Source organism: Oryzias latipes, chromosome 13 (assembly GCF_002234675.1).
Source record: "Oryzias latipes chromosome 13, ASM223467v1".
NCBI lineage: Eukaryota > Metazoa > Chordata > Actinopteri > Beloniformes > Adrianichthyidae > Oryzias > Oryzias latipes.
Genome location: NC_019871.2, coordinates 12123118 through 12150422, shown reverse-complemented (window position 1 = coordinate 12150422; position 27305 = coordinate 12123118). Strand labels below are relative to the sequence as shown.

Below are 27305 nucleotides of genomic sequence, written 5' to 3'. Positions count from 1 at the left end.
ATTTTGGTGAGCCAGTGTGAATTGTAGCCTCAGTTTTCTGTTCTTAGCGGACAGGAGCGACACCCAGTGGGGTCTTCTGCTGCTGTAGCCCATCAGCCTCAAGGTTGGACGTGTTGTGCATTCAGAGATGCTCTTCTGCAGACCTTGGTTGTACCGAGTGGTTATTTGAGTTACTGTTGCCTTTCTATCAGCTGGAACCAGTCTGATCATTCTCCTCTGACCTCTGGCATCTATTTTTGACAATCATTTTTATTCTATTTATTTGTAATATGAATTAGACTTTTCTATGTGGAGCATATTTTGTCCCGACTTTCAAAAACCAGTGATGTAAATAAATTCCTAATGAAATGTTTGTGCTGAATGTTGATTGGTGTTTATTCCTGCAATAGGGTTACCATTTTTAATGTGCAGGATATTTTTTGTGCTCAAACAAGAGGAATTGTTTCCTGACTGAAGTAATTTAATCAAAAACACACTAAATATATCCCACCAAGTCATTTTTTCACATTTCAGAGATTTGAGCTTCTTTTTTTTTGTTTATGATCAATGTTGTATTTTTCTGTGAGCTACTAATATCTCTAAATGTTTTTCAAAGATACTGAAATGTAAATTTTCAAAGGCAAACAATGGTTCTGTCAGATTGGTATGAAAAAAAAATCAACTACAAAATCCAAAATGCATCATTTTCAACATAAATAGAGATGTAGCAAAGTACTCCGTGTTTTTAAACAGTTAAGACGTGCGGCATCTCTTTTTCCCTAATCCAGAGATAACCATCAACCAGTTAAAGCAAATACAAAACCAAGAACGCCGGCAAAGCTGCTTCTGTTTAAAAGTTGTCACGCGGTTTTCTACATTTCTGGGAAATAAAATCTTATTTTTTGGTTCTTTTTTGCCCTTTTTTCGACAGATGTTCAGAACCCCCCCCCCCCCCCCCCCCCCCCCGATAAAAGCATGGTTGCCAGGGTGCTTTGGACCTCTAGTCAGGAAGGGGGAGCCTTTGACGATTGATCCCCTCTGAATGGCTATGAGTCAGTCACTCCTAATTCTGTATTTTTACGTACATTTAAAAAAAAAATTGTATTGTATAATTTTTGTAACGTGTTTGTTTAGGGTTATTTTCTGTGTTTTTAGTCATTTTAAATAATTGCAAAAGCTCTTTTTATTGCTCTTTGTTTCTCATTAATATCTTATTCTCAGTTGCAAATCTGTAATTGCCCACATATTATAGTATATTTAGAATATGCTAAAATTGAAATTTTATTTCCATATTTTTAGTAGGTACATTTGGTGTTGCACCTAAATATTCATCCTGGAGCCCAAGACAAAACCTGAGCTCCAGGAAAATTACGCAGCGCCCCTTAGTGGCAGCATCCTCCAGCTCTCAGGATCACTTCGGTCTCCGTGGGAGGAGAACAGATGGGGGAGCAGATCCATGTCGAGAGCGTGTGATTGCTGTTTGACCTCGGCCTGTCTTGCCTGCCTGCCTGCCTGCAGGGATGCTCACACCCCTTTGTCAAACATGGAGGCTAATCAACTGGCGACACCTGCTGGACACCGCCTGTAACTGCAACACAAATATGCTGGAAGTGCTGAAACGTGAAAAAGGCGATTGAAGGGTTTTTTGAATTAAACTAAAAACGAAGAAAACCGCAGGATGACGTTTACATATGTGGTAGTGGCCGCTTCATATGTTGCGGGTTGCTAGGCCCTCTCCTCCCCATCATCATCATCATCATCATCATCATCATCATCATGGGATCCGCCCACTCCTCTGAGCTCACGGCGCGTCCGAATGCCGCCTCAGACCCGCGGATCACACGAACCTGCTGACTGCAGAATGAGGATCCAGGAAACGCTTTGTGGGATTACTAAGGGAGTCCTATAAAGTGAGTAAGAATCTCTATAATCATGCTGCAGTCGTTTACTTTACTAAGGCCATAATGAACCAGGGTCCAACAAGTCCAAATTCCATCTTTAGTTTAGTAATTTAAGTAAAAAGTTAAATAGGTGGTCCTGGTCCACTTTGCGCACGTTTAGTTCTGCAGCTGCTCAGAAAAACACGCAGGAACTCCAGGCTTTGCTGCGCATTTCAGACCAAAGTTGAGGCGTTTGTGTTGTTTGTTTCTGCGGCCTCCTCCTTGAATAAACTTTCCAGGAGGAGCGCACAGGACTGGAGCACTGCAGGGATGACTCACATCCTACATGAGAAGCTGCACACACTCAGGAATGAAAAACTAAAAACTCTTCTTCTGCCTAAATTGGCTCCGTTTTCTACTTTTAGGGTCTACTACTCCAAATATGAGCCCCTGTTTCAAATCTCTGTTAAAGTTGGTAGTTTTTTTTTTAGTTATAGGTTGTATTCTTTAAGTTTACTTTAGAATGAGCTAAAACAAATGTATGTTTTACTTTTCCAGTCATAACTCCTTGAATTGTTGAAATAGCTTGTTGTCCTGCAACTATTTCTGGCCTGAATATAATTAAAGGATGCCAAAAGTTATTACCCTTAATCAGAAGCTTGTTGTGCGGAAATCAGACAAACAACTCTCAGATGAAAACAAGGTCCTGGTCTTTTAAGTCTGGACATCAACACAAAGGCACCATAAGTAACCACTTGTTTTGTTTTGTTTGCCTTGCCCAATTGAGGACATTTGCCGCACTCACACTCCTGAGAGGAGCAGGACGAGGAAGAATGATTGACCTGAGTCACCTGACGGAGGAGGAGCAGGAGGCCATCATGACGGTGCTGAGGAGGGACGCCGATCTGAAGAAAGCCGAGGAGGAGAGAGTCAAGTATGGAACCTCTGTCTCCCTCTAATGTGAATTTAAAACAAAAAACATGTTAGCAATCCACTCCCTTCTGTAGCTCATTCCTATGATCTTGAGATTATTTAAGTTAATGTCTTTATAGGTAGATCTTCATCACCCGCTGTTTGAGAAGAGATCTTTTGTAGGACAGTGTTTGCTTAATGGGTTAACAAAATAAGAGACACTGCTGAGAACCTCAATGTGAGCTAAGAAATTAGATTACAGACAATTTGGAGTCAGGGCAGAGCAGGGGATCGTGCTGGTCTGACACACATCACACCCTTTTGTGATAAATCAAACATGAAAAAAAAAATATTCTTTTCAAAAAGTTAAAACTGGGATGTCTGAAAACACAAGAGGAAAAAACTCCAACATCTCCAGTTGAAGATCAGACAAACAAGCCTCTTAATTCTCTGCAGAACAAACATTTTTCCATTCTAAGTTTAATATAATTGTGCTGCCGACTTTGTTTCTGGCCGGCGCTTGAATGCTGGCTGTGTCTTGTCCAGTCTAGTGTAAAAGGATTAGGCCAGCAGTGTGTAATAATGCGGCAGGCCTTTTTTCACATGACAGCCACGATTCTCCGACAAGTGGAGAGATGGAGAGGTGATTGTGAAGCGCGGGACTTTGTCTTGAACTCGCTTCCATTTTCTTCTAACTTGATAGAGATGTTTTCCAAATTCCATCCTGAAGACGATCATGTGCCGCTGTTATGCAACGCCCATGTTGAAGCAAAAGATGAGAGGAAGCAGTCACATGAAGACAGGAACTGGTTTTCTCTTAGTATGACATTTGAACCAGACAGAACAACTCGTAAAGTTAAAAAAGCAAATATATGTGGACAAAAAAATCAAAGGGTTAAAAGAGGGCAAGTGTTAAAGAAAAAACACCTTTCTGGTACAATCTGTGCAGAAGAATGTCAGAAAATGCTTAGCATGACATTGAAAATACTGTAAATATAACTATTTATTGATTTAACTTAACTTTACTTACAATTTTGTGACATTAGATAAGACTAGCTATTTTGCTCGCTTGAGGCTAATGTTCTTTATATGCTGTGCCTGATAAATAAATAACATGAGATATAATTGGATAATTTCTGAATTTCAACAGCAGTTAAAGCCCCTTTTATCCAAATCCTACATGACAGCTTAGAAAAGTCCTTATGCTCCTCTAACCATAAAACCACAAAACCTCTAACCGTAAAACCTGCAAATGTCCTGCTTTTGTAATGTTATTTAAAGTTTTTATGCTATTTATTTACTAATCCCATCTTTTTCAATGATTATTATGTAATCTTAATCCAGGTATAATCCATTATGTCCTTCACACTGTTACCAAATTATGTTTCATCAGAAAATTGTGTTTGTATTTAGTTGAACATAATCTCTACTAAAAGTGTTATCAGATCCCAACATCTACAGAAGTCCAAATGTATTCCTGCTTAGATGTTTCTCTACTGGTAATGGTCTCATTACTGCTGCTGTTAATAAAGTTATGTGTTAATAAAGTTTATGAACTCAAAGATTGACAACAGAAAAGTCTACAGGACAAAAACCAATTAGTGATGTCAGATGGTTTGTACACATTAACAAGTCTAAAACTAATAATCTTCTAGTTTAAATAAAGTAAAGTGTATTTCAGCATGGGTGGGACGGCTGTGGTGCAGAGAGAGCGGTTGACCTCTGATTGGAGGATTGCAGGTTCCGTTTCCACCTTGCTTGCCCATGTGTGGAAGTATCCTTGGGCCTTAAAGCAAGATAGAAAAGTGAAAGTAAAGTAAAAGTACACGCCATTTATCATGAGTGTTTTAGGCCTAAGTCACACGCACCCATATGGGTGTTGACCTGTATGGGTGCTCTGGGTTGCACATAGAGTTTTGTAGACAGATGCAGCAGCATCTTAAGGAAACAGAGGTGTGTTCCCTTGAGTTTCCTGCTGCCACCTTAAGGGACGTCATGAAACTGGAACGTTGTCGTTCATGTGGTAAGTTTAATGTGAAATATTTGCAAGGATAATAAAAGTTATATGCACATGTGACATGCAGGTGATGCTGCTCATTTCTAATAGCTTAACAGCCAGGCTGTTAGAAATGAGGGATGCACGAGGAGCGTGCACCTTTTACCTGAACAGCACTAACAGGCTCCCTAGGCAGGGTTTAGGAGGACTTGAAAAATGGAAAATTTTGGAATTACATGCCTGCATCTTAAGTTTCCCCCACGACCTGTCGCCTAAGCATGCCTATAGAAAAAATGTGCATGAACATTTTTGTTTTACAGGCTCAAAGAGCGGCCTGCGGTTTTGATATTTCCTGCATGCCCCGCCAATGACTTTAAAAACAATGGATTAATCGAGGTGTGATGTCACCCATAGAAAATGCCTCACCTCCGGCTCACGCGAAATGAGGCAAAATCCCTCAGCAATGCGTGCGCCGCCATGTTTAAGCCAGTGTACAGTGATTGGTCCAAGTGGCTCTGAGTCATCGTACTTATGGCAATGGCGACAGTAGTAGGGGTTGAGCTGTCCATTGTTTTTACAGTCAATGCTTTGACCATTTTTTGCCCACAGACAGCCCGTATCCACCCATAAGGGCAGTTGTGACTACGGCATAAAATGTTGATAATCTGTGCTTAAATGTAATCCAGCGAACGTACAGAAATGGGATTCATCACAAACACTGCGACAAAAAACATGGTAAAACTTTATGAGTGAGGAATAAAACTCACTGTCACAATCAATTGAAAGAACAAGGCTAAAATATCAAAGTCTTCTCCAGGTTTGCCTGTCTGACCATCCAGGACGTCTCACGCTGGACTATTTCTCCCCTCCTGGTTTGAGGATCTGAACCTGGTTCCTTTTTTAGGAGGAGTAAAAGGCCTGCATTTTCTGTTTGCTAATCCCTTTGGATGTACCATCCCATGTTCAACAAATGCACGCATGCTAGACCTCCCCATTTTTGCCTACATACAACATTCTGGTCTGAATATTTGCTGCAATCACCAAGGTCTGCAGTCATGGTGGCTCCACCTGTGCCTGCGCCCAGGTCTTTGTTCTCACCTCGTCACAGCCTGGCCTTTGGGGCTCGCACTGTCCCTTCACTTTCAGGGCTAGTTGATTGTTACACTGTCCAGGATGGGTGCAAGGATGTACAACTCGGGGCCTCCAGCAGCAGGGACCTGTCAGAGTTGTACTTGATCATGGAGCCTGGGGTATTCTGCTCAGTCCTTTGCCAGAGCAGCAGTAGTCCATCAGTGATTGCACTAACCAGTGCAGAGGGGTCTCTCCCATCCTGGAGCCATGCGGAAATCAATAAAGATTCATACCTTTAAAACTATACATGTTGTTTATGTTTGGACAACTGAAGTTTGATTTTCCAGATTTGTAGTTTCATTAAATAGATAAATCATAAATCATAGGATTTATCTGAAATTAATGAATCAGTTCTTTACATGTTTTTATTTAATTGTCTGTATCATTAATAAGACTTCAAAAATGACTCTATTGTTTGCTCTTTTACTTAATTCTTTGTGTTTTGGCTGAACTGCCCGCTCCTCTCGCACTTTAACTTTTTTCCTCCTGGTAGTTTTTCAAAGAAAGTCTTCAGGTTTGAGAACTTGGACCTGTCTCCTTTTGTCTTTTGCCTGCAGGAAGCTGGAAAAAGGGCTGCACAGGGATCCACAGCCGGACCTCAAGCTGAAGTACTTGACGGGAGAGTGGTTCTACGAGGTCAAGTCCCGGAGACACACCGACAAGATCCACGGCTCGGAAATCATCCTGGCATCCATGAAGCAAGGGAAAGCAGCCGGTTTAGGTGCGGCCATGCTGTGCATTTTTAATCTGGTAAAGAATGTAGCCCTGTTTGTGACCTTACAGTTAGTATGTGAGAGATTTTCTTTTTTTGCTCTAATGGACATTCTTTTTCTTAAACAACTACGAGTTTAACAAATGTGGTGAAATTTGTTATTTTTTCCCAACGTTTCTGACCTCGACTTACACAATTAAGTATTAAATGCAGCGTCTTTTAACTAACTTTCTCTGCAGATGGCTCTCTCAGAGTCGACAGATCTAAGCCCGCCAGCATTCGAGGCTCAGACGTCGGGCCCCCGGTGAAACCCCCGAGATACTTGGAAACCCTGCAGCCACAAGAAATAAAGTAAAGTAGTATTTTTCAACCTCTTTTTAACCCAATGTTCACTTTTTCCTTGACAAAAATCATAGGAACACTGACAACATAAAAAAAGAGAAATTGAAGTACAGGCACCCCAAAATGCTATGTGCTTTTTAAAAATTTATTTTGGGGAAAAACAATTATTTCATTTTTAGCTTTAGTCAAATGTGTCTGCAGGCCACTTGACCTTAATTCTGTTTACTATATTTCGTTGTTACTTACATTTAAACTTAAATGTCATTTTTTCAAAAATGCTTAAAGTCTGAGATTGAATTTTCCTTCAAACAGACATTATTAAAACGCAGGTAGAAAGATGATTTGGACCAATCGCTGGGATCTATGCGTGTTAATAATGGCTGTCTGCTCTTGTTAGTCCTTTTGGCACAAAGAAGTGAGGAAGTTTACCACGTCTGATTGGTCAGATTGATGACGTTCAGGAGGAGGCCTCCAAGAATAATTGCTTTAAGCAGTTAAACTTTTTCCAAAACGAGAGCGATTGTTTGCCAAAGTTGCAGCAGAATCCTGCTACAGTCTTCTTCTTCTTAAGGTTAACCCTAAACCTAACCCTAACCCATTTTTTATGACCTTTTATATTTATAACTACTCAGTGTGAAACCTTGGCCTTTTTGATGAGCTGATATCCTGGTGATGAGGATTGTCACACACTTTTTTAGCCAAAGTGAGCAACACATCTCCAACATTTGACTCCAGTCTCATCAAGGTGGTGTTAGAATTAAGGTTACAACGCCACCAAATGATGTCTTGGGCATTTTGTTCCTGTCTCCGGATGAGTTTGTGTTCAGGGTGTCTTGTGTAAACATAGGTGGTGCTAAGCAGAAAATATCTATTTTACAATCAGCTGGTATGTCGTGAACTGTTGTCAACGCACTGAATCAACACGTGAAACTTTTTTTTTTACTTGAAAGCAAATATGTGACAGAACAAATGAACAGTGAGAACATGGCTGTTTTTACTGAGTCAATATTAGCAGTTAGGGATTAGAGTGGGAATTCGGACAAAGCCTTTTTTCTATTTTCTGAGATCTTTTAGAGGCTAGACAAACCTACACCTGTTGAGTATATATATTCTGATGATGTTACCATGTAGATTTAAATGACTCACTGCATGTAACAGAAAAAAGTGAAAATTTGATTTAACATAACTATCTTTGTTTTCTGCTGATAGCTTGAGTAACATATAACTTTTTAAAATGCAGACATCTGTCGTTAAGATTTAGACAGATTGTGCAGGTTAAATCACATCAAGAGACCACAGAAAATAGTGGTTGGACAGCTTAGTTGGTTAAGTGCAGGACTGGCATACATGATATCAGGGTTTAATTCCCAGGGGGCACGATGAGCTTCATCCAGTGTGGGTCCTTGGGGAAGACCTTTTACGCTACTGCCTTACTATGTGGCCACAAGGAGGCCCAAGTCCGGGTCCCCCTGCCCCTGACCCCAGCCTGGATAAAATATAGGGCTGTGTCGGAAAGGGCAACAACAATAAGAGATCACAGAAAGATTTTTTTTTAAAGGGTTGTATTTCTTTGATTTTTTGTCATTTTGTTTATATATATATATATACACACACCTTAAACAGCTTTTCAAATATTTTGGTTCTGCTGGTGAAATGTTTTACTTCTTTTCTCCGCAGTGATGCAGAAAAAGAAAATCGATATTCAGCAGTTCGCTCCCCAAAAACGGTAAACCAGATTTTTTTTTAATTAACTTGGATCTGGTTTCTTAAGCTACGTACACACCAGGCATGCATGGTGCACTGAACGTGAGTTTTTGAACTTGCTTTTAGCATGTGGTGTTCACACAGGTTTGATGCTACCTCATACTAGTGAAAGACTGGAAATCGTGAATCTCGTTCCAGAGTTTTTCTTTCACAGTTCTGTTCCGGTATATGAAAGACTTGGTGTCAAAAAATTCTGGCTGGACACAAACTGCAATTATAAATTTCTCCTTTACGATCCATTTTCAAACAGTTGGCCCTTCCGTGAAGTAAAACGGACGCCAAATCCAAGTCCCTGATTGGTGAAAGTTCAACTGGTTAAACTTTCAGCATACATTCAATTGCAGCGCGTTTTGTACATAGAGCCTGAAAACTGACTTTAAAATGTGCATAGCGATGCGTGAATGCAAGAGTTTTGAATACTGAAGCCATGAACCACGCATATACAGTTTACGTTTATATAGAGCTTTCATTGGAAGTGGTCACTTGAATGCTCGTTTCCGAGCCTGGTGTGAATGTAGCTTTACAGTCAGATAGTCATCTCTGGAATGATTCGTTATTTTTCATTTTCCATGCAGCCGAGGCACAATCCTTTTAACCGCGCATCCCTCATTGTTGTTGATCATCCCGAAAATAATTGTGAGTTAGTAGCCAGTCGGAACGTGGAGCAACAGCGGACAGGTTTGAGCTAAGTTTTTAACATTAGATGAGAAGCATTTGAAGTGCTGTGATACAAGAACATCTCCTTCTTCTGCCCTCAGATCCCATCTCCTCTCCGAAGAGCCACTCAGCAGGCGAGTCCACTAGAACCTTGGGGAGTTCCATCACATCAGAGGGTTCCTCTATGGGCTTCAGACCAGTTCCAAAGAAAAGAACATTCCTCTCCAGAAGAACCAACAGTCAGTTGGAAAGTAACGGTCAGGTGGTTGCTCCCGTGAGGCCTGTTGGGATTGTTCCCGCTCCAAGACAGCGACGCCAGCGAGGATCCAATGAGAGCTCTGAGCAGCAGAGCAGAACTGCAGAGGAAAACCTGCCTCAGCCGTTGTGCAGCGTTCCTCAGGTTGTCTCGACTTCAACTCTGGAGCTGTAAGCATTCCCACCTTCTGTAACCAGAGCCAAGTTAGTGGATAGCTGTTAGCTATAATCTGGTTTAAGACCTTTTTCCATTATGACTTAAAGAGTGTTTTTCAGATTGGATGCCTCCGCTGGGAGAGGAAACCTACAGAAGAAAGAAGACCCAGATGATCTGGGCCAAACCTGTGAAGATTTAAACTTTGTCAGCCTTCATCGAAGCAAAAGTCACGACAAAGAGAACAAAGGCTGTGTGGGAACATCAGCAATTCAGGATGACAAGAGTTTCCCTCAAAGCACTATGGGTAAAAACATTTTTGTGTCTGTTTCTAGTATTTTTCACCCCCTTTTTTTCCTCAAACACTGAAATGAACAGTAAATAGGATCATTGACAAGTGTTCTTTGCAACATAAGACCCTTTCCAAAAAATTAGAAGATAATTGAATAGTGTTTTCATTTTTATAATTACAAAAAAAAAACTTTCATAGAATATAGATTCAGGGTCCACTGTTTTATTTATTTATTTATTTATTTATTTATTTATTTATTTATTTATTTATTTATTTATTTATTTATTTATTATATAACTTGGAGTTCTATCTCATAAAACCCATAAAAACAGAATTTCAGAAAATTAAAATACTTTGGAGAAATCACCAGGTTTTGGTGCTTCTGGAGCTATGGGCAGAGGGCAGGTCATGCTGTAGGATGAAATCGCCATCTCCATCCAGAGTCTTAGAAGAAAGAATCGTGAAGTCCTCTTGAATGTTCTGGTAGACTATAGCAGTGATCTTGGATTGAAGAAGGCAGAGTTACAAACTCCAGCGCTGGAAATCACAGACCAAATCATGACTGACTGCGGAGATTTCACACTGGACCTAAAGCAGCTTGGGTTCTGCTCCTCGCCAGTCTTCCTCCAAACACTTGGACCTTGATTCCCAAATAAAGAAAGGACCTTGGACCACTGGCCAACAGTCCAGTCCTTTTTCTCCATGGCCCAGTTCAGACGTTTCCTCCATTGGCCCAGGTTCAGATGTGGCTTGAAACGAGAACCCCTATAGTTGTAGCCCATCTCCCATGTGTCTGAATGTGGTGGTTTTTGACGCTGTTCTCCACCTCATTCCGCTTTGCCTGGATGTCTGCAGGTTCTTGAATCTTGTCCTTTTGATTATACGCTGAAGCCCACAGTTGTCTCTTTTTCTGGTGCATCTTCTCCTGCAACACTTTGTCTTCCATTAGACTTTCTGTTGATCTGCTTGGATGCATCATTCTGTGAACTGCCAGTCTCGTTAGATATGAACTTTTGTGGCCTATTATCCATGTCTATGGAGGGAATCAATGATGGTCTTCTGGATGGTTGTCAGGTCTAAAGTCTTCCCAAAAGCGAACCAAACTGAGACAGTTGAACCAAACTGAAGAGATTTAATGACATGTGGGGAAGCTGTGAGGGTGCTTTGAGTTTAGTGGATTATTAGTTGGTGAAACTCAGTTTTAAAAATTCATGTCCTGCACAATTTGGGACGATTTCCCCACCGTATTCTAATTTTCTGAAATTCTGTTTTTGTGGGTTTTATGAGCTGGAACCCCAATTTATGTAAAAAAATAAACAAATAATAAATATATAAATTAAATAGTCTTCTTTGAATCTTTAACCCCTGATTGGTTAAATCATTTTTATTGCCCTAAAAGTTTATTAGTTTTATTTTACACTTTTAAGATGGAGGCAAGTTAAAAAGCTGCAAATATTTTTTGTGTTATTTTAATAGATAAAAAATTGAAATGTATATCCTCTGCTGCAGAGAGCTGCTGATTTTTGACTTGTTTGTTCTCTTTTGTCCTAGATTTAGATCTGCCAGTCCACTTTGATCCCAAATTCATTGATGATTGTGATCAGCAGGAGCAGATGCTAAATCAGAAGCATGAGTTTAAATTAACCCCTCAGTCTGTCAACCCCAGCGGTGAGGAAGACTCCATCGCAAAGGTATTGGATTGGTTTAACCGAAGCACAGACAGCAATGATTTCCTGATTGAAGAAGATGAACCGATGTTCTCCGAGAGCTCCGCCAGACATGTAGCTGTCAGAAAAGTCCAAGAGGAAGACTTATCAGCAAGACACGCCAGTGAAAGGAAGAAGGAAATGGCTGAAACGGAGAGGAGTATCTCACAAAGACGGACAAGCCACGAACCAGACTTTAGGGCTGCATGCAGGAACGGCAACCAGGAGCGACTTCCAGCCCACGAGGAAGCATGGGCAGAAAACAGAGAGAGGCTGATGTCTCCAGATGTGAAAGATATCATTGACGAAGGTCAACCGCTGAAGATCTCCAATCTGAAATCATTCTGGGAGAAAAGCAACACAGGCGTCAAGATACTTATTAGCAAATCTATAACGCCTGGTGAAAAAGAGACGGAGCCTGCCCACCTTTCAGCAGAGACGGAGGCAGATGTAACCTCTGGAATGAACAGCGGGAAAGAGACCCATGAGAAGTACACCTTGGTTAAGAGCAATGATAGACCAGCAACAACAGACATGGGAGTCAGACTTCACTCTCGTGAAGAAAGCCTTATAGTCACTCCAACTCAAAGGAACAACAACGACGTTGACCATCTAAAGCTGCGATCTTCTATTCCACCAATGCTCAGCAGAAAAGACCCTGACACCATCTGTGTTTCCAATCTCAACTCATTGGAGAAGGAAAGCTGTGATCCAGAATCTGAGATCCTGTCTGTAGTCAAACCCAAGCTGCAGGCAGACAGTACACCGAAGCAAAGTGACCCAACCCAGCAAAAGAGGGGTTCAGTGCCAAAGCTTGATACAGATCTCATCCCGTACGTGGACTCTAAGCAGGGCATCGACGTTCAAATCCCTGCTAAAGCGCAGCTGCCAAGAGGCTCGAGTGAAGACGTGAAGAGGAGGGAGAGTGAGGACAAAAATGGGATTTCAAACCTGCCCTCTAAGAGAAGAGACAGTGTACCCAGCAAAGACAGGACTAACAGTCCACACCTGGGTAGGCAGGCAATACCCCATCAGGAGAGCACAGCAGAGAGAATCAAGCAACTGAAAGTCTTCTGGGAGAAGGAGTGGAACAAGCCTGTGTTCTATACTGGCAAACCTAAAGCGTCTGGAGAAAGCAGAGCTGCTCATGGCAGCAGTCAAGGCAAACTCAACAAAAGATTTACAAAGTCTGAGTTTGACTTGAGAACAATTGGAAATGAATTAGGTAGCGATCAGGAAGATGGGGACCGCAATCATCCAAACTTTAGCGTACTCCCGTTTCAAAGGCTGGACAAGCTGTCGCCGAGCCTCAGCGCAAGCCGCATGCAGTTCAACACTCTGCGGGAATTCTGGGGCGAAGCGGCGTCCGATTCCAGAGGATTGCTGACTGTTGACAAACCCAAAAGCCCCAAACGAAAAGAGTCACTCGGTGGCCAGATGTCAAGTCCGGAGTTAAAGAGCTGTAACTCTGAGATTTATTTCCACAATCAAAGTCTTGAGAAAACAAAAGCAGCTGTCAATAAGTCGACTCCAGCATCTCCCAATCAAACGACACCTCTGTACAACAGACAGGTGGTGGCTGGGGTCAGAACGATAAATGACAGTAAAAACAACCAACTGAGTTATATGTCCGTTGAGTCAGGGCAGCACAGGCAGTCCAAGAGGAGTTCCAAGGAATCCAGTAGAGATGAGAAGTCCACCAAGCAGCAATGCAGCGCAGGCAAAGAGGTCCGGTCTCGCTCCAGCAGTCGTGGAAGCCCTATGCGTCGAGCCACAAGCATGTTTACGCTGAGCGCTGCCGATGACAAAGAACAGCTCAGAAAGGATGTTAACTCCATACACTCTCAGAGCAGGAAGCACAGGCAGAACAACGAGAAAGGGGTTCAGTCGAGAAAACTGTCAGAAGAACCTGAGACCGTGGCTCCACGCGCACGGGCGTTTGTTCCTACGGACTACCGGCATTATCTGGGGATGACAGACAAGTCCAGTGTTGACAATCTGCTGGCCCTAGCTGTGGAGGACCAGAGCTTTGACTGCACCGACAACTATGAACTTGACCTGGGTGGACCAGAGAAGGCGAGCAGCCCCGTGACCTCAGAGGAGCGTCACAGCAGAAAAGCCGGCAAGTTGAGCCAGCGGCAGGCGTGGGCCAATCACAGCGAGTCTGACACGGGGCAGGAGTCCTCCCTCAGCAGCGTGTCAGAGACCTGGTCCAACACAAATCGTAAGCAGCACCCTTCCATTCACACTGGTATTAAACCAGATCTGTAATCTCAAAGCTAAAGACATTAAACCACAGCTTCCAAAAAAACAAGTCAGTTTGAAGACCCACCCTCATAAAAATTGTGTTTTTAAACACGTTCTTGTGGCAATTTTTCATGATGGAGGGCATTTATTAAGACAGTTGAGCTCAAAATTGAATTTTTGAGTATTTCTTTATTCAAATCTTCATTAATCAGGATCAGCCGAAAAAATGCTATCGGAAAAAACTGTTGGCTGGATAGCTCCAATATTACTTGCCTTTTTGGTTGCGCCGCTCATGTTAGGTTAAGGGTTTTGGGGGCTGTAAGCCAGCAGGAGAGAGGATAAACGGAAGGATGACGGAAAGCAGGGGTGGGCTTACTCAGCACTGAAGGTCTCTCCCACATGTGAGAGGTGAATTTCTAATGAACTACTGTCGTTCAGCAGAAACAATATCCTGTAAAAAACAACACAGTTTTGAAAAATTTTGCTTAAAATTTAAAAGCTCACTTTGACTTTAAAGTTCGGAAGTAAACATAAGTTGCTTCTGCCTCATTTGAGATGGTTTCATAGCCCTGCACCTCCATGAAATTTAAAATTTTGACATAAATTTCAAAAGCCCCTGAAACAACTAACAAATAGTAAGTATCATACGATCAAAAGGGATCATAAATACATAGAATTCAATAGGATAGTACTAAACTTTAACTAAACAGACTAAACTAAACTGGCATCCCTGCCCTCTGACCCTCCTTAGCGGTAAGGAAAAACTCCTAAAAAAAAACAGATTCCGGAAAAAACGAAGAAACCTCAGGGGTGCCCACATGAAGGAGGGATCCTCCCCCAGGATGGACAGGCAGTTTACCAGAAGTCGTAGAGAAGAATTAATTTATCTAACTCTAAAACTACATATTTAAAGTCCAGCAAATGATCTTAATCCAGTTGAAGTTTGGGAACGCCTGGTGAGACGAGCCGGAGACAGGATCCACAGCCAGGTGTAGGAAGGCTGATGTAGAAATCAGGTGAAGTTTCAATCAAAGTTCAGAGGAAGTAATCCAAGGGGTCTCACAATTATGTCCCATAAGTCTTATGTTCTTTTTAAACCAAAAATTTCAAAGCTAATCATTGATGTTACATTTTGAATGGAGACAATGCAAGGTGTGCGGGGGGGGGGGGTCCTTCCTACATCATAGTAAACAGCTGATGTGATTTGCAAAGTTCAAAGACTACTGAGGATTAATTCAGAACAGGATTTTCGGGCACCTTATTTCAAGTGGAAATTTGGATTTATATAAGAAATTGAAAAGTGATTAAAAAGTAATTTAAGTGCAGAGTTCAGCCTTTCCTTTACAGTGGTCATGGCTCCTGCTGTCACTGTCACCATGGTCTGGATCTGACTGAGTCCTTTGTGTTAGATCTTTGTGCTTTACTGTCTAAAGTCTGTACACAGCTGGGTCACCTGCCCATGTTTAGTTTTTGGGTTGGTCCGTGTAACACTTCAAACTTTACTAAATTCAGTTTAGAGAAAGGTTTCCCAGTTTAAAGAATTGTAGTTGTTTTTGCTGAAATCTTAATCCAAAACATCAGTTTGCACATATTGTTGTGTTTTTACTTCAAGCATCCTATTGGTCGAATACGTAAAGGGCTCTATTTAATTAGTTAAATACTTCAAGCTGCCACAACATTGTATTAGCATGCGTGTGAACATTTAAGGTAGCCATTTATTTATTTTTCTCTGTGTAATCAGATACATGATAGTCTGGATGCTGGTGTCATTTTTTTGTTTTCGTTTATGAAATCTCCCTGCTTGTTTACAGTTTTGAAACAGTTGATCTGTAATTATATTTTAACATGTTAATTTAATGTTTTTGCCATGTTTAGGAGAGAATAAGGACGAAGACCAAAATCCTGTGCGGAAAGCCCTGCGGCGAGCCGAGGCGCGGGCTAAGAACCTGGCTAAAAGTATGGAGGACATTACATCATCTCCACGTGAGCATGTCCTTCATTCAGAAACTTTGCTTTACTTTTTGTGGATGCAGTTTTGATGACGACGTTTCCAAACTGGCTTTTCCAGGACAGGAGAAAAGACAAGACCCTGCTATTGATTCTAGGCGCAGCAGTGATGGTAAAGGATTTCTTTATGATCAAAATCTTCCAATTATGCTGGAAAAGTAGTAAATGAAGTTTACGACAGTTTTAGCCATCACGCCTCCTTCCTCCTCCTTGTTCTCGGATCCTGATCACCTGAAGAAGATGAGCAAATCTGTTCCTTCATTTCTGCAGAAAGAGGTAAAAGATCTCTACGCTTTAGCCCAGTGGCACAAAGCCCACTCCACATCCACACCGCTTCCTCCACCTGCTATCTGTGTTTCAGGACACAGACGAGGACTCTTGCTTGCAAGAAAGACTAATGGCAGGCCACCCAGTGACTAACCTGAGGAGCTCTCCTAGCATGACATCTGTATGTTGATACTCAGCATCACTGACTGCTTTTGCATGTGACCCCATTCTGTCCCCTCCCTTCTTACCTGCACCGCTGTCTATTCAGTAGTTTAAAAATGTGCTTTTTAGAGTCGTTGTCCTTTTTCTATGTGCTTATGTTTTATGGCTGCATGCTAAAGAGGTCACAACCAGGAAAACTAACCTACAGACTCAGAGTGGGCAGTAAACAGCAAAACACTGAATGAAAGTCAAACAAGGGCAAACGACAAAGTCAAGAAGTGAGGCAAGCAGCAAACACCAGGAGATCACATTTATCAGAGGAACAGAGCACAACAAAGTGGAAATGTTTGGAACTACACTAATTTTAACAACAGGAAATCTGAGAGACTATTTGATGAAAATGAGCCAGCATAAGCAGGAGACCAGAGCAGAAAGGATATGTGTTTTAAAAACAAGATAGAGAACAAAAACGCCTGTAAAATGTGAAGAAATACAGTTTTAAAATAAAAGACAGCTAAAATAATGAAGAAATATTCAAAAGAAACTGGAACATTTTTTATTTCGTTTGGCTTCTCTAGGTCAGAAACTTCTAAATAAAGTCCTTCTGAAAATTTCTCACAGGCCTCCTACACAAGCAGTTGTAGCACAAGGTGTCACAAACTATGCTAGTACCTCTGACCTTGCTTTTCTTTAAAATATGGAGCAAAACGACGTTGATATTTTGTGACATCAGTCTAGAAAAAGCTCCGGTAAGCAGCAGAGGTGAAGATGTTATACAGGTTTTAAAGCCATAGTTAACCCTCTTTACAATTGCTTTCATTGCAAAATGCAAAAAAATAAAAAATAAACAGAAGCAAAGAGTGGATTCTGTCCTCTATCAACATGAGAAAAATGGCAGATTTATGCTACAACAGGTGTGGGCTTATTCTAAAAAATGTAAAACGGGAAAAAGTCTATTGAGTTTGACTTTTCGTTTTGAATATTTTGTTGTGAAAACCAGACAAAAATTAATTAAACAAAATAAAAGCAGTAGGAATCTGTTTAAGTAAAAGTAACTTGTATGTGAGAAATGAAAGAAATATATCTAATACATTTTTATTCATGTGAAAAGTGTATTAGTTCATTCATTCATTCATCTATCTATCGGAGCCTATCCCGGCCACTTGGGCGTAGGCAAGGGATGCCCTGGACTGGTCGCCAGTCTGTCGCAGGGTAGAATATCCTCAATCACACATCCATTCACTCTCACACTCACACCTATGGACAATTTAGAGTTGCCAATCAACCTATGTAGCATGTTTTTGGACGGTGGGAGGAAGCTGGAGATCCCGGAGAAAACCCACGCATACACACAGAAACTCCACACAGAAAGGTCCCCCGTTGATGTTGTGTTTTTCATGTCCCCCAGCCGGGACTTGAACCGGGGGCCTTCTTGCTGTGAGGCAAGAGCGCTAACCATTGCGCCACTGTGCATCCATAAGTGTATAAGTGTTAATAAAAAGTTTTTTGAGTCATACTCTTAAACAATTGTGGTAGATTATCGGAATATGTAATGTATTGTAACACATGTATCATGACACGTATCGCATCTCCAGTCTCTTTCCAATACGCAACCTTACTTAATTCTTGCCTGCAGAGACTTGAGACTTGACCCCAAGGATTTAAGGTTTAGAACTTATAAACAATGTTAATTTGTTAGTTTTTTTTCCCTGTCAGGTCTAAATATAAAAGCTCTCTTTATAATGTTTTTACTTTGGAAATGCCAACACACCAACCTCCTCTTACTGTGTTGATTAATAGTGTTTTAATGACAATTTCTGATAATAAAATGATCATTTTAACTATAAGTTTGAGTCTTGACAAAGGTTATAAAAAAGGTGATCATCCATCTTTGTTAAGCACTGCCTTAAGTGCTTAACCAATGACGCATGTCTCCATATTTGAAGGCTTTGACATTTTTCTATGTCGAGAACCTGCAATCTTCATTCCCCATAAAGTATCCAGACCATGCGCTGTAAAAAAAACGACAAATATTTTAAAATAGATTTTCTCCTGTGTGTTTTCAGCTGAGTGGAAGTGTGATGACCATGTACAGTGGCGACCTTGTTGAGGTTCAGGGCAACATTCATTTCTCCATCAACTACGTTCAGAGGCTCCGAGAGTTTCACATCTTCGTGTCTGAGTGTAGAGACTTGGCTGCTGTGGACCCAAAGAGGGGGCGCTCTGACCCGTGAGTGATGTTTGAATTTCACATGGTGGTGGCCGTGTACCGCTTTGCCCGTTTGGTGTGAACAGCACTGACTGTATAGGAGAACTGGAATGAGTGAAAGACGTCACTCATAGAAAATGGCTTACTTCAGGCTGCAAACAAAATTCAGTCAAGTTAGTCGCCATCTTTTCACGATATGGACGCCGCCTCATTGGAGCCTGAAAATGACAACAAGCAGTGATCGGTCCGAGTCAGTCTGAGTCTACGTTTCTATGGCAAACAGTTTCTCCAATCAGTAGTGAGCTTGTTAGAAGTTCACACCCCTACCACTTGAACTTGGGCTCGGGAGAATCAAACATATTTAGGACAAAAAGGCATCCCATACTTTGGTTGAGGCATCTGATTGGTCAGTTTATAATTTGTATAAATTGCAATAAAAAAAAGATTATGCAAAAAAATATATTATTAGCAAGAACATGTTAAAAGCAGGTAGTAGAGCAAAAATAGTTATTCTGAAAAACGACTGAGAAATAGCTCTACGGGATTTTGGCTTCTTGGAGCCGGTGGGAATTGGGAGGCCAGCAGGGAGGGGTCACTCAGTCTAGTTCTCTTTCACAGTCAATGGTAGCAAGCTTTTTATTTTCTTCAATGACCATTGGTGGCTTGCTTCCAAAGTAAGCAACATTACATTAACTTTTGTGTTGTTAATTCAAACTTTATACCTGAGGAAGGGGATTGTCAGAGACATGATCCAACACAAATTGTATGCAGCACCTCTATTCTTCTAGTTATCATGTGATCATATTGCCATTAAACTAGATCAGTGATCTCTAAGCTAAAGACATACAACTACAAAACAAAAACAGCCAATTTACAGACGTGCTTCAATGAAAATTGTGTTTTTTTCTTGTAGCATATTTTTCATGATTTAGGACATTCATCTTAAAATTGTGTTGCTGAGTATTTCTTTATTCAAATCATTGTGAATCAGAAGCAGATGAAAAAATGCCATTGGAAATAGCTTGAAGCAGTGACGTAGATGCTACAGTCAGGGGGGCTACCAGCTCCCTGCTTTGCTCCGTTCCAAAGCATCCACTTGCAGACCACTAGATCCATGTACGTTTTTGTTTTCCTCGCCTAAGCTGGAATCTGGCTCTAAACTGTATGACTGGATAACTTCAAGATTGTTTGCACAATGCTAACATAAAGTGTTGTGAGGGGCTGTAAGCTACTGAGAGAGAGTGTAAACAAAGATATATATTTTTTCCACTCTACAGAAATGATGTCCTAGAGGACTACACAGATTTTTATTTTGTTTTTAGCTAAAAAGAGCAAAATTGTAATTAAGAGACCACTGGGAATGCTTTTACAGTACAGTGGATCAAAAGATGATACATAGGATTAAAACACCCTTCCATCCCGTATAGTATTGTCTATAAAATGTAGCTTGACTTTTACAGTACACTTGATATAACTAAAACTATGGAGTCCTATACTGTTCATAATTAAATAAATATGGCCTCATGCAAATACACAATCAACCTATAAATCTCTCATAAATATAAAAAAAGATCATGAAATTGTGAAAAACCTGCACACTGATTTTAAATAAGCCATTATATTATTCAATATATATAATTTTGCTTTAAAAACCTTTTCATTATTTTAAAACAGCATTTTAAAATATTCATTTTTAATCATGTGGAATATTATTATAATTCTGTCTTTTTTCAGAAGCTCGTATTTCAAAATCAATATTTTCCAAAGTAGCTTTGTTTTTATTTCATGTTGCTGTTTTTCACAATAACTGATTTATTTCATGAAGAGCTTTTTCAGGAGAATGAGTCTATCTGTCAATCAGTGAAAGTGGGCGGGATCTAAACGCTCATTGGCTCATCCATGGAAATCGACTCTTATTCCTCGATACCCGCTCAGCGGTGTGCCAGTCCGATAGATGATATATTTCAGCGATATCTGCACGGCTTTGCTGACATTAGAGATCAAATAGAGACAAACAATCTGTCTGGTGGAGAAGATGGAAACATGGACGACTCTGTTTTTGTAGTTTGAGGGTTTGTGTGGACCAAACCACAGAGAAGCTCCGGTCGTCCACGTCTATAAGTCCCCCGTTGAAACACTCTTCATTCTTACGCCATTCACTCGGAGCGCACATCTTGCCTTATGTCGGCTCGCAGGCAGACCGACAGACCAGGCAGCTGCGCAAAGCGGAACAAGCCTGCTCAGGCCTCCTGAACCTTATGATATTTTTCTATTTTCATTGAGACAATGATTATAATCAGGTCCTCTGATTTAACCTTTCCTGCGATGACGTTTCTGACCGTGGTCGGAAAACGCAGCGGAGATCTGGGATTGATTGAGCAATTCTGCAGCCAGGGCTTACTCCAACAATCAGGCTCTGTACTTTGGAGGAAACCTTTTTTTACTATTACTTTTCCAGGGGACAGGGCAACAGACCCTTAACTTGCGCTCACACACACACTCGCGCTGCCTGGGCGCTCTGATTTACACGTAATTAAGACGTAGTTTGACTGCAGGACTTGAAGCAGAGACTCTCTCTGGGATGATGATCTCATGAACTCAAACATGGAAACATTGTTATCATGTGAAACTATTCAAAATAAATAACCCTGATCTTTTAATACTCCATGTGCATTGTGCATCCATGCATTTTTACTGAGATAAGCACAGGCAACCGCTCCATGTGGCTATCAGGCTAAAAACATTAGCTGGTAGCCCTTCCCACATGCGGCATGGTGCATTCATGGAACTCCAGTTCATAGAAGTTTTGTGGAATCCAACAACCACCCAGCCTAACTTAGACCACTACTAGATGTAAATGAGAAGATGAAAATTGCCGAACCGACCACAAAATAACCCAAATTATGCACACTCGCCCAAAGCCATTTATATACGCAAATTTAGAACAAAAACTGCCCAATTTCGTGTAACACTGTGGATGTGTTGAGGTGCATAATCCCCCTTGTGTTGAGGAGTGTGCATTTCGCTGTCAGGTTTGGTGAAGCATCTTCGATCGATGTAGTCAGGGTGCTGCTGCTCATGTCTGAGTAAAGGAGTAGCCAATCACAAAAGTGTCTCCGCCTTGTCTAATTTGATTGACAGACAGACACAGTCTCCTGAAAAAGCTCTTCATGAAATAAATCAGCCATTGTGAAAAACAGCTACATGAAATAAAAACAAAGCTACTTTGGAAAATATTGATTTTGAAATACGAGCTTCTGAAAAAAGACGTAGAATTATGATAATACTCCACATGATTAAAATGAATATTTTAAAATGCTGTTTTAAAATAATGCACAGGTTTTTAAAGCAAAATGAAATATATTGAATATTATAATGGCTAATTTAAAATCTGTGTGCAGGTTTTTCACCATTTCATGATCTTTTTATATATTTATGAGAGATTTATTGGTTGATTGTGTATTTGCATAAGTTCATATTTATTTATTTAATTAAACATTTATTTATTTAATTATGAACAGTATAAAACCAGCAGCTCAATAGTTTTCCTCAAAAGCTTTGATTTGTTTATACAAAATATTTTAGTTATTTCAACTAACTAGTTATTTCAAAATAAATCTTGGACTAGTCTATAAACCTACATTTAATAATAATAATTAAAAAAAAGTAAAAATCCTCCAATTATATCTATAAGAACATAAAAAATTGTATTATTCAATGGAAGATACCTCTACTTTATTTGTCCTTCTTTATGTTCTTAAAATGTCCTCACATATTTATTTCAACATAATATGATATGTTTATGCACTGTCTAGCATTGAAGGTGAATTGTGTGGTTATTCTTTAAAGGTATGTTAAAAGCTACCTGGTTCCTGACAAAGCTAACCTTGGAAAGAGGAAAACATCAGTGAAGAAGAAGACGCTGAATCCAACTTTCAATGAGATCTTAAGAGTGAGGCAAAGACACAGAAGCACACACACACACACACACACACACACACCTCAATACCTGCCCAGGAAACAATCACAACAACAACAAAAAAAGCATTCTTTCTTTCCAGTATCGGGTTCGCATGGATTATCTCCAAACGCAAATGCTGGTTCTCTCCGTCTGGCATCACGACACCTTTGGCAGGAACAGCTTTCTGGGAGAGGTAGATGTGGACCTCTCCAAATGGGATTTTGACCACACCCAGATGAATTACTTAGCTTTGAAAGCAAAGGTACAAACCAAGCACACAAAAATAAAAGCTGCTTTATCTGCTGTTCTCTCATCAAATATCAGCAGGTCTTCTACATGGTCAGCTGCTCATTCATTTTTAAGCTCTTTGCACCGCTTGTATTACATAACTGAGGATGTCTCCTCTCTTTCAGACAATGCCTACTGTGGAGCCCACAAATGGGAGAGGAGAGATGAGACTGGCCATACGATTCCTGCCTCAGATCAGCCACAGTGAAGGTCTGCTTTGAAGTGGATGAATGACATTCTTAAATAACTCGAAAAACTGAAAAAGTAAACAGTAGCAACAGATTGACAAACAACAGGATTCAGCTACCTGGAAGTCCTCTCTCAACCCATTTTTTATCAAATACTAGGTAGTGGAGTCTCCAGAGACCTTACCAAAAGCTACCAGACTATTGAATAGCTAATGCATAAGGCGTTAAGCAATTCAAAGTAGGTCCATTTATATTATCGTAATAAATCTTGAACCCATTTGACCTGCTATTAGGAACTTGACTGACCAAAAAACACAAATTCTCTCCAAAGATTCTTTTTATTCTACAATGTCGAGTTTTAATACCAGCATTACTAGAAGTTATATTCAATTAATGAATGTGTCTTTGTCATGTTTTAGTACGAAGCTGGTAAACCATGAAGCTGTTGGAGCATCATGGGTACTGTAGTCAGGAGCCTCACAGAGTGATATGTACTGTGCTCCAGGTTTTGGCAAGAAGTTGAATAAAGTTTGACTCATTTGACTGTTTCGCTTGATGCCTTAAAAACATTTCATTTTTCTTCAACTAAACAGCCTAAGACCCTAAGCAAAAGGACATTTTCCCACATTTCCCACCTTATTGGGTTTTATGACTGCAACAGAAAGTCCAACTCTTCAAGGCATTTCCTGCAGCCCAGACAGGAAATTAATTACTTTAGCTCCGTTTGGTTCTTAAATCAACTGTTATGATAAAAAGGATCTGTGTTATAGATTCATTTCAAATATATCTGAGCAATAATAGGTGAAGCATGTGAGCAGTTTTAAAAGTTTAACTATTGTTTCATAAATATATTTGGTTTGATATTTTCAGGTGTTGCAAAAGACATTTCCAACAGCGGAGAGATTCACATTTGGGTAAAAGACTGCAAAGGCCTTCCTCTCATCAGGGCCACCATCGACCCTTACGTCAAGTGGTGTGTTCCCAGTCCGTGATCTCAATCAGAGTGTCCGTTTATCTTTGAGTTCAGCTGTGTGCACGTGCCTTCTCTCTGACCTTCCTGTTTTGTCTTAAGCTTTGTGCTGCCAGACACCAGCAGAAAAGGTCGGCAGAAGACGCGAGTTTTACGGAGGACGGTGGATCCGGTGTTCAACCACACCATGGTGTATGATGGCATCAGCATGGCCGACCTGACTGAGGCCTGTGTGGAACTCACCGTCTGGGACAGAGACAGGCTCGCTAGCAACCTGCTGGGGGGAGTGAGGCTTGGAGTTGGAACAGGTTCGTCAGTCTTTTATTCTAAAGCCGAAAGACTAAAGTGGATCTGAATAGAATGGTTAGAGTCATTGTTACACGTAGAACGAAATTTAAATGCTCACTGGTCAGTGCCTCAATCATTCTGTTTCTAAAAACATAGTAAAAATATAACTTATACCTAAGAGTTTAAGAATAAAATAAAATAAGTATAAGAACAAAATAAAATATGTAACAAATATCCACATACACTCTCTGTCATTACATGAATTATTATAAAGCACATTTTTTGCATACTACAATATCAAGAATTTAATGCCGGCTGTAGATGGTTTTTGCCCGACAGATTATGCAAAAAACTAAACAAAATACATACAAAAACATCCAAATACAGCACAGAACAGTGGAGCACTGAGCTGCAGCAACTGTGTGCGCCGCCATCTTGACTCGCTGCTGTGATGGGAAAACAGGCGATTGCTTGAATGTGGGGCGGTGTGTCTCTTCATTAAAACGATGTAGACCCTGATATAAGTTGAAAGGAAATAAAAAGTAACAGACAAATGCATCTTAAACATTCTTACTTTGACGCCTCAGCCTCAGCCAGTACTTTTCATAAAAACAGATCAGAATGCTTTACTGAAACCTTGAGGAACCTCTCCAATAAAAATAGCGTTTTTGGTGTTGACATGTTCTTGTGATTTTTTTCAAATAGTGGAAGAATTGTAAGTGTAAAATAGCATTTCTGAGTATTTCTTTATTCAAATCGTTGTGAATCAGGATGTGACAAAAAATGCTGTTGGACAAAACCTGTAGATGTGATGTAGAACCAAATACAGCAAACCACAAGCTCCCAGCCGCGCTCCATTCCGACGCATCCACTTGTAAAAGACTCGATCCAAAACTGTTAGTCTGGATAGCTCCAATATTGCTCATCATTTGTGTTGCCCTGGTAATGTTAGGTTGGGGATGTGAGTGGCTGTGAGCTAGCAGGAGAGTGTCAGGAAAGGGATGATGGGAAATGAAAGGAAGGCTCACTCCACGCCTACGATTTTGCCCACAACTCATTTTTTCTAATGAACTCCTGCCTCTCTGCAAAACCTATGCCCTAGAAAACAACACCGTTTTTTATTTTTATTTTGGTGAAAAACAACATAATCATAATCAAGACCACTGGGAAGGCTTTAAAATAACTCAAAAGATGATTGCAGTCGGACTATGAATTTTTGCAGTTAAACACATTTTAAGCCTTTTGTTTCACATGTTTTAAAGTATAATGTATCATGCATGTGAATATAAGCAGCCATTTGCCATCACTTTTACGTTGGAAGGATTTAGTGTTGTGAAATATACCATGGTTCTCTTTCACAAGCTGACCCATTTGCCATTATACTAAGAAAATGAGAATTTTTGTAAAATGACTAGTGAAACCTGAACCATCTAAAGGTTGAACAATAGGGTTGTAGCGACCCATTTCAGGGATTAATATTGTTTTCTAGATGAAAGCATTTCATAAAGGGAGTGCCGGCTTCCATGTTAAGGATTGTAGTTGTATAAAATCACACAGAATTTAGTAACTAAAGGAGTATTTTTAAAATGGAGCTAATCCGTAAACAAACGTGCGATGTGTTTTTCTCTGCAGGCAGGAGTTATGGAACGCTGGTAGACTGGATGGACTCTGGACCTTACGAGGTGGCCCTGTGGGACCGCATGATGGCCTCGCCAAATGAGTGGGTGGAAGGCGTTCTGCCACTGAGAATGCTGAATTCTGCTAAAACTGCTTTTAAATGAGTACACCCAACAGCAGAAAATCAAATAACTTGTCTGTCTCAGAGAGATGTCTGTTTTAAAAACCTTCATCCTAAATGTGCCAAAATGTGCTAAACATCAGTGTGTTTTTTTCAGTCAACCTAAACCAGATATATTTATCATTTATCTATATTTATACAGAAAACATTGGTTTTGCGGTGCAGAAATACTGCTGGTGCATTGCTTTTAAGTAAAGGGGATTTTTTTTTGCTTGTTGCCACATCACTCTAACATTTGTTTTGATGGTATTTTCTTCATTCAAACTGAATTTGACTGCACTTCTTACATGGTATATTACATTTCTGACAGTTACCAGAAATGGGGGCAAATCCAAAACATGTAATGTCTACACATTATGTTTTACAGTAAAGTGACTGATAAACCTGCTGGTTTGCATCTAGTGGTGATTTTCAATGATTCTCTAATCTACCTGAACAACTACTGCACTTGTTTTTTCTCACAAATCTCACTGAAATCTTGTCTAATATTTCTGTTGGTGACGTCCAGGATAAATAAATGAAAGTACTTATTATTTAGAGCTTAAATAACACTGAATTAGATTGCAAATAATCCTCCAAACACGCTGAACACAAATGGATGTAATCATCAACAATCGGAACGTTTTGTAATGGAATTCTTGTTTTAAATCCTTTTACTGTAACTATCATTACCTCTTATTTTATTGTGTTAGAAATGCACTTTTGATGCATAAATAAAGAAAATACACTAAATTATTTGAGGATTTCTTGTTTTACACATTTTGAACTTTTGGTTTTTGCATTGTGGTTTCGCTGCAAATGGTAAACTGTGTTGGTAATAAACCAATGTGGGAAACTGAAAGGGTCAGAGGCTCAACCTTCAGCTCCCATGAGCTCCCTGAAGACAATGTCAGATATCATGTAACTGTCTGAGTCATAGCTCTACTGTTAGCCACATCAAACAACAAACTTCTGCAAAAAAGCCACAGATTTGCAAAACAACTAAATATAAAAACTAACAGTAAAAATTGATTTAATTCCCGATCGTGCTAGTTTCAATTGTACATAAATACAGTCGTTTCCCTCCAATGGTTTCTATAAGGTTTTCAGTGTTCTAAAATAAAACTGCATGACAGCTTATCTTGGATGCTTTGAGAAAAC

At 40.2% G+C, this 27305-nt stretch overlaps 1 protein-coding gene across 2 annotated transcripts; it reads left to right on the top strand.

Moving 5' to 3' along the window:
• The first annotated feature begins 1784 nt into the window (after window positions 1–1784).
• LOC101169380 (synaptotagmin-like protein 2) lies at window positions 1785–26900 on the top strand. 2 transcript variants are annotated; one of them, XM_023961920.1, is made up of 20 exons: window positions 1785–1889; window positions 2647–2793; window positions 6456–6619; window positions 6850–6961; window positions 8630–8678; window positions 9292–9394; window positions 9475–9799; window positions 9905–10089; window positions 11626–14004; window positions 15903–16010; window positions 16096–16146; window positions 16216–16310; window positions 16396–16482; window positions 18530–18693; window positions 22522–22624; window positions 22734–22895; window positions 23047–23131; window positions 23980–24082; window positions 24182–24387; window positions 26000–26900. In XM_023961920.1, the coding sequence occupies exons 2-20, from the start codon at window positions 2693–2695 to the stop codon at window positions 26146–26148; spliced, it is 4731 nt and encodes a 1576-aa protein (XP_023817688.1). In that variant the 5' UTR covers window positions 1785–1889; window positions 2647–2692; the 3' UTR covers window positions 26149–26900. The 2 variants fall into 2 exon arrangements, with proteins under 2 accessions (XP_023817688.1, XP_023817689.1); XM_023961921.1 differs by lacking the exon at window positions 16396–16482.
• Window positions 26901–27305: the final 405 nt, after the last annotated feature.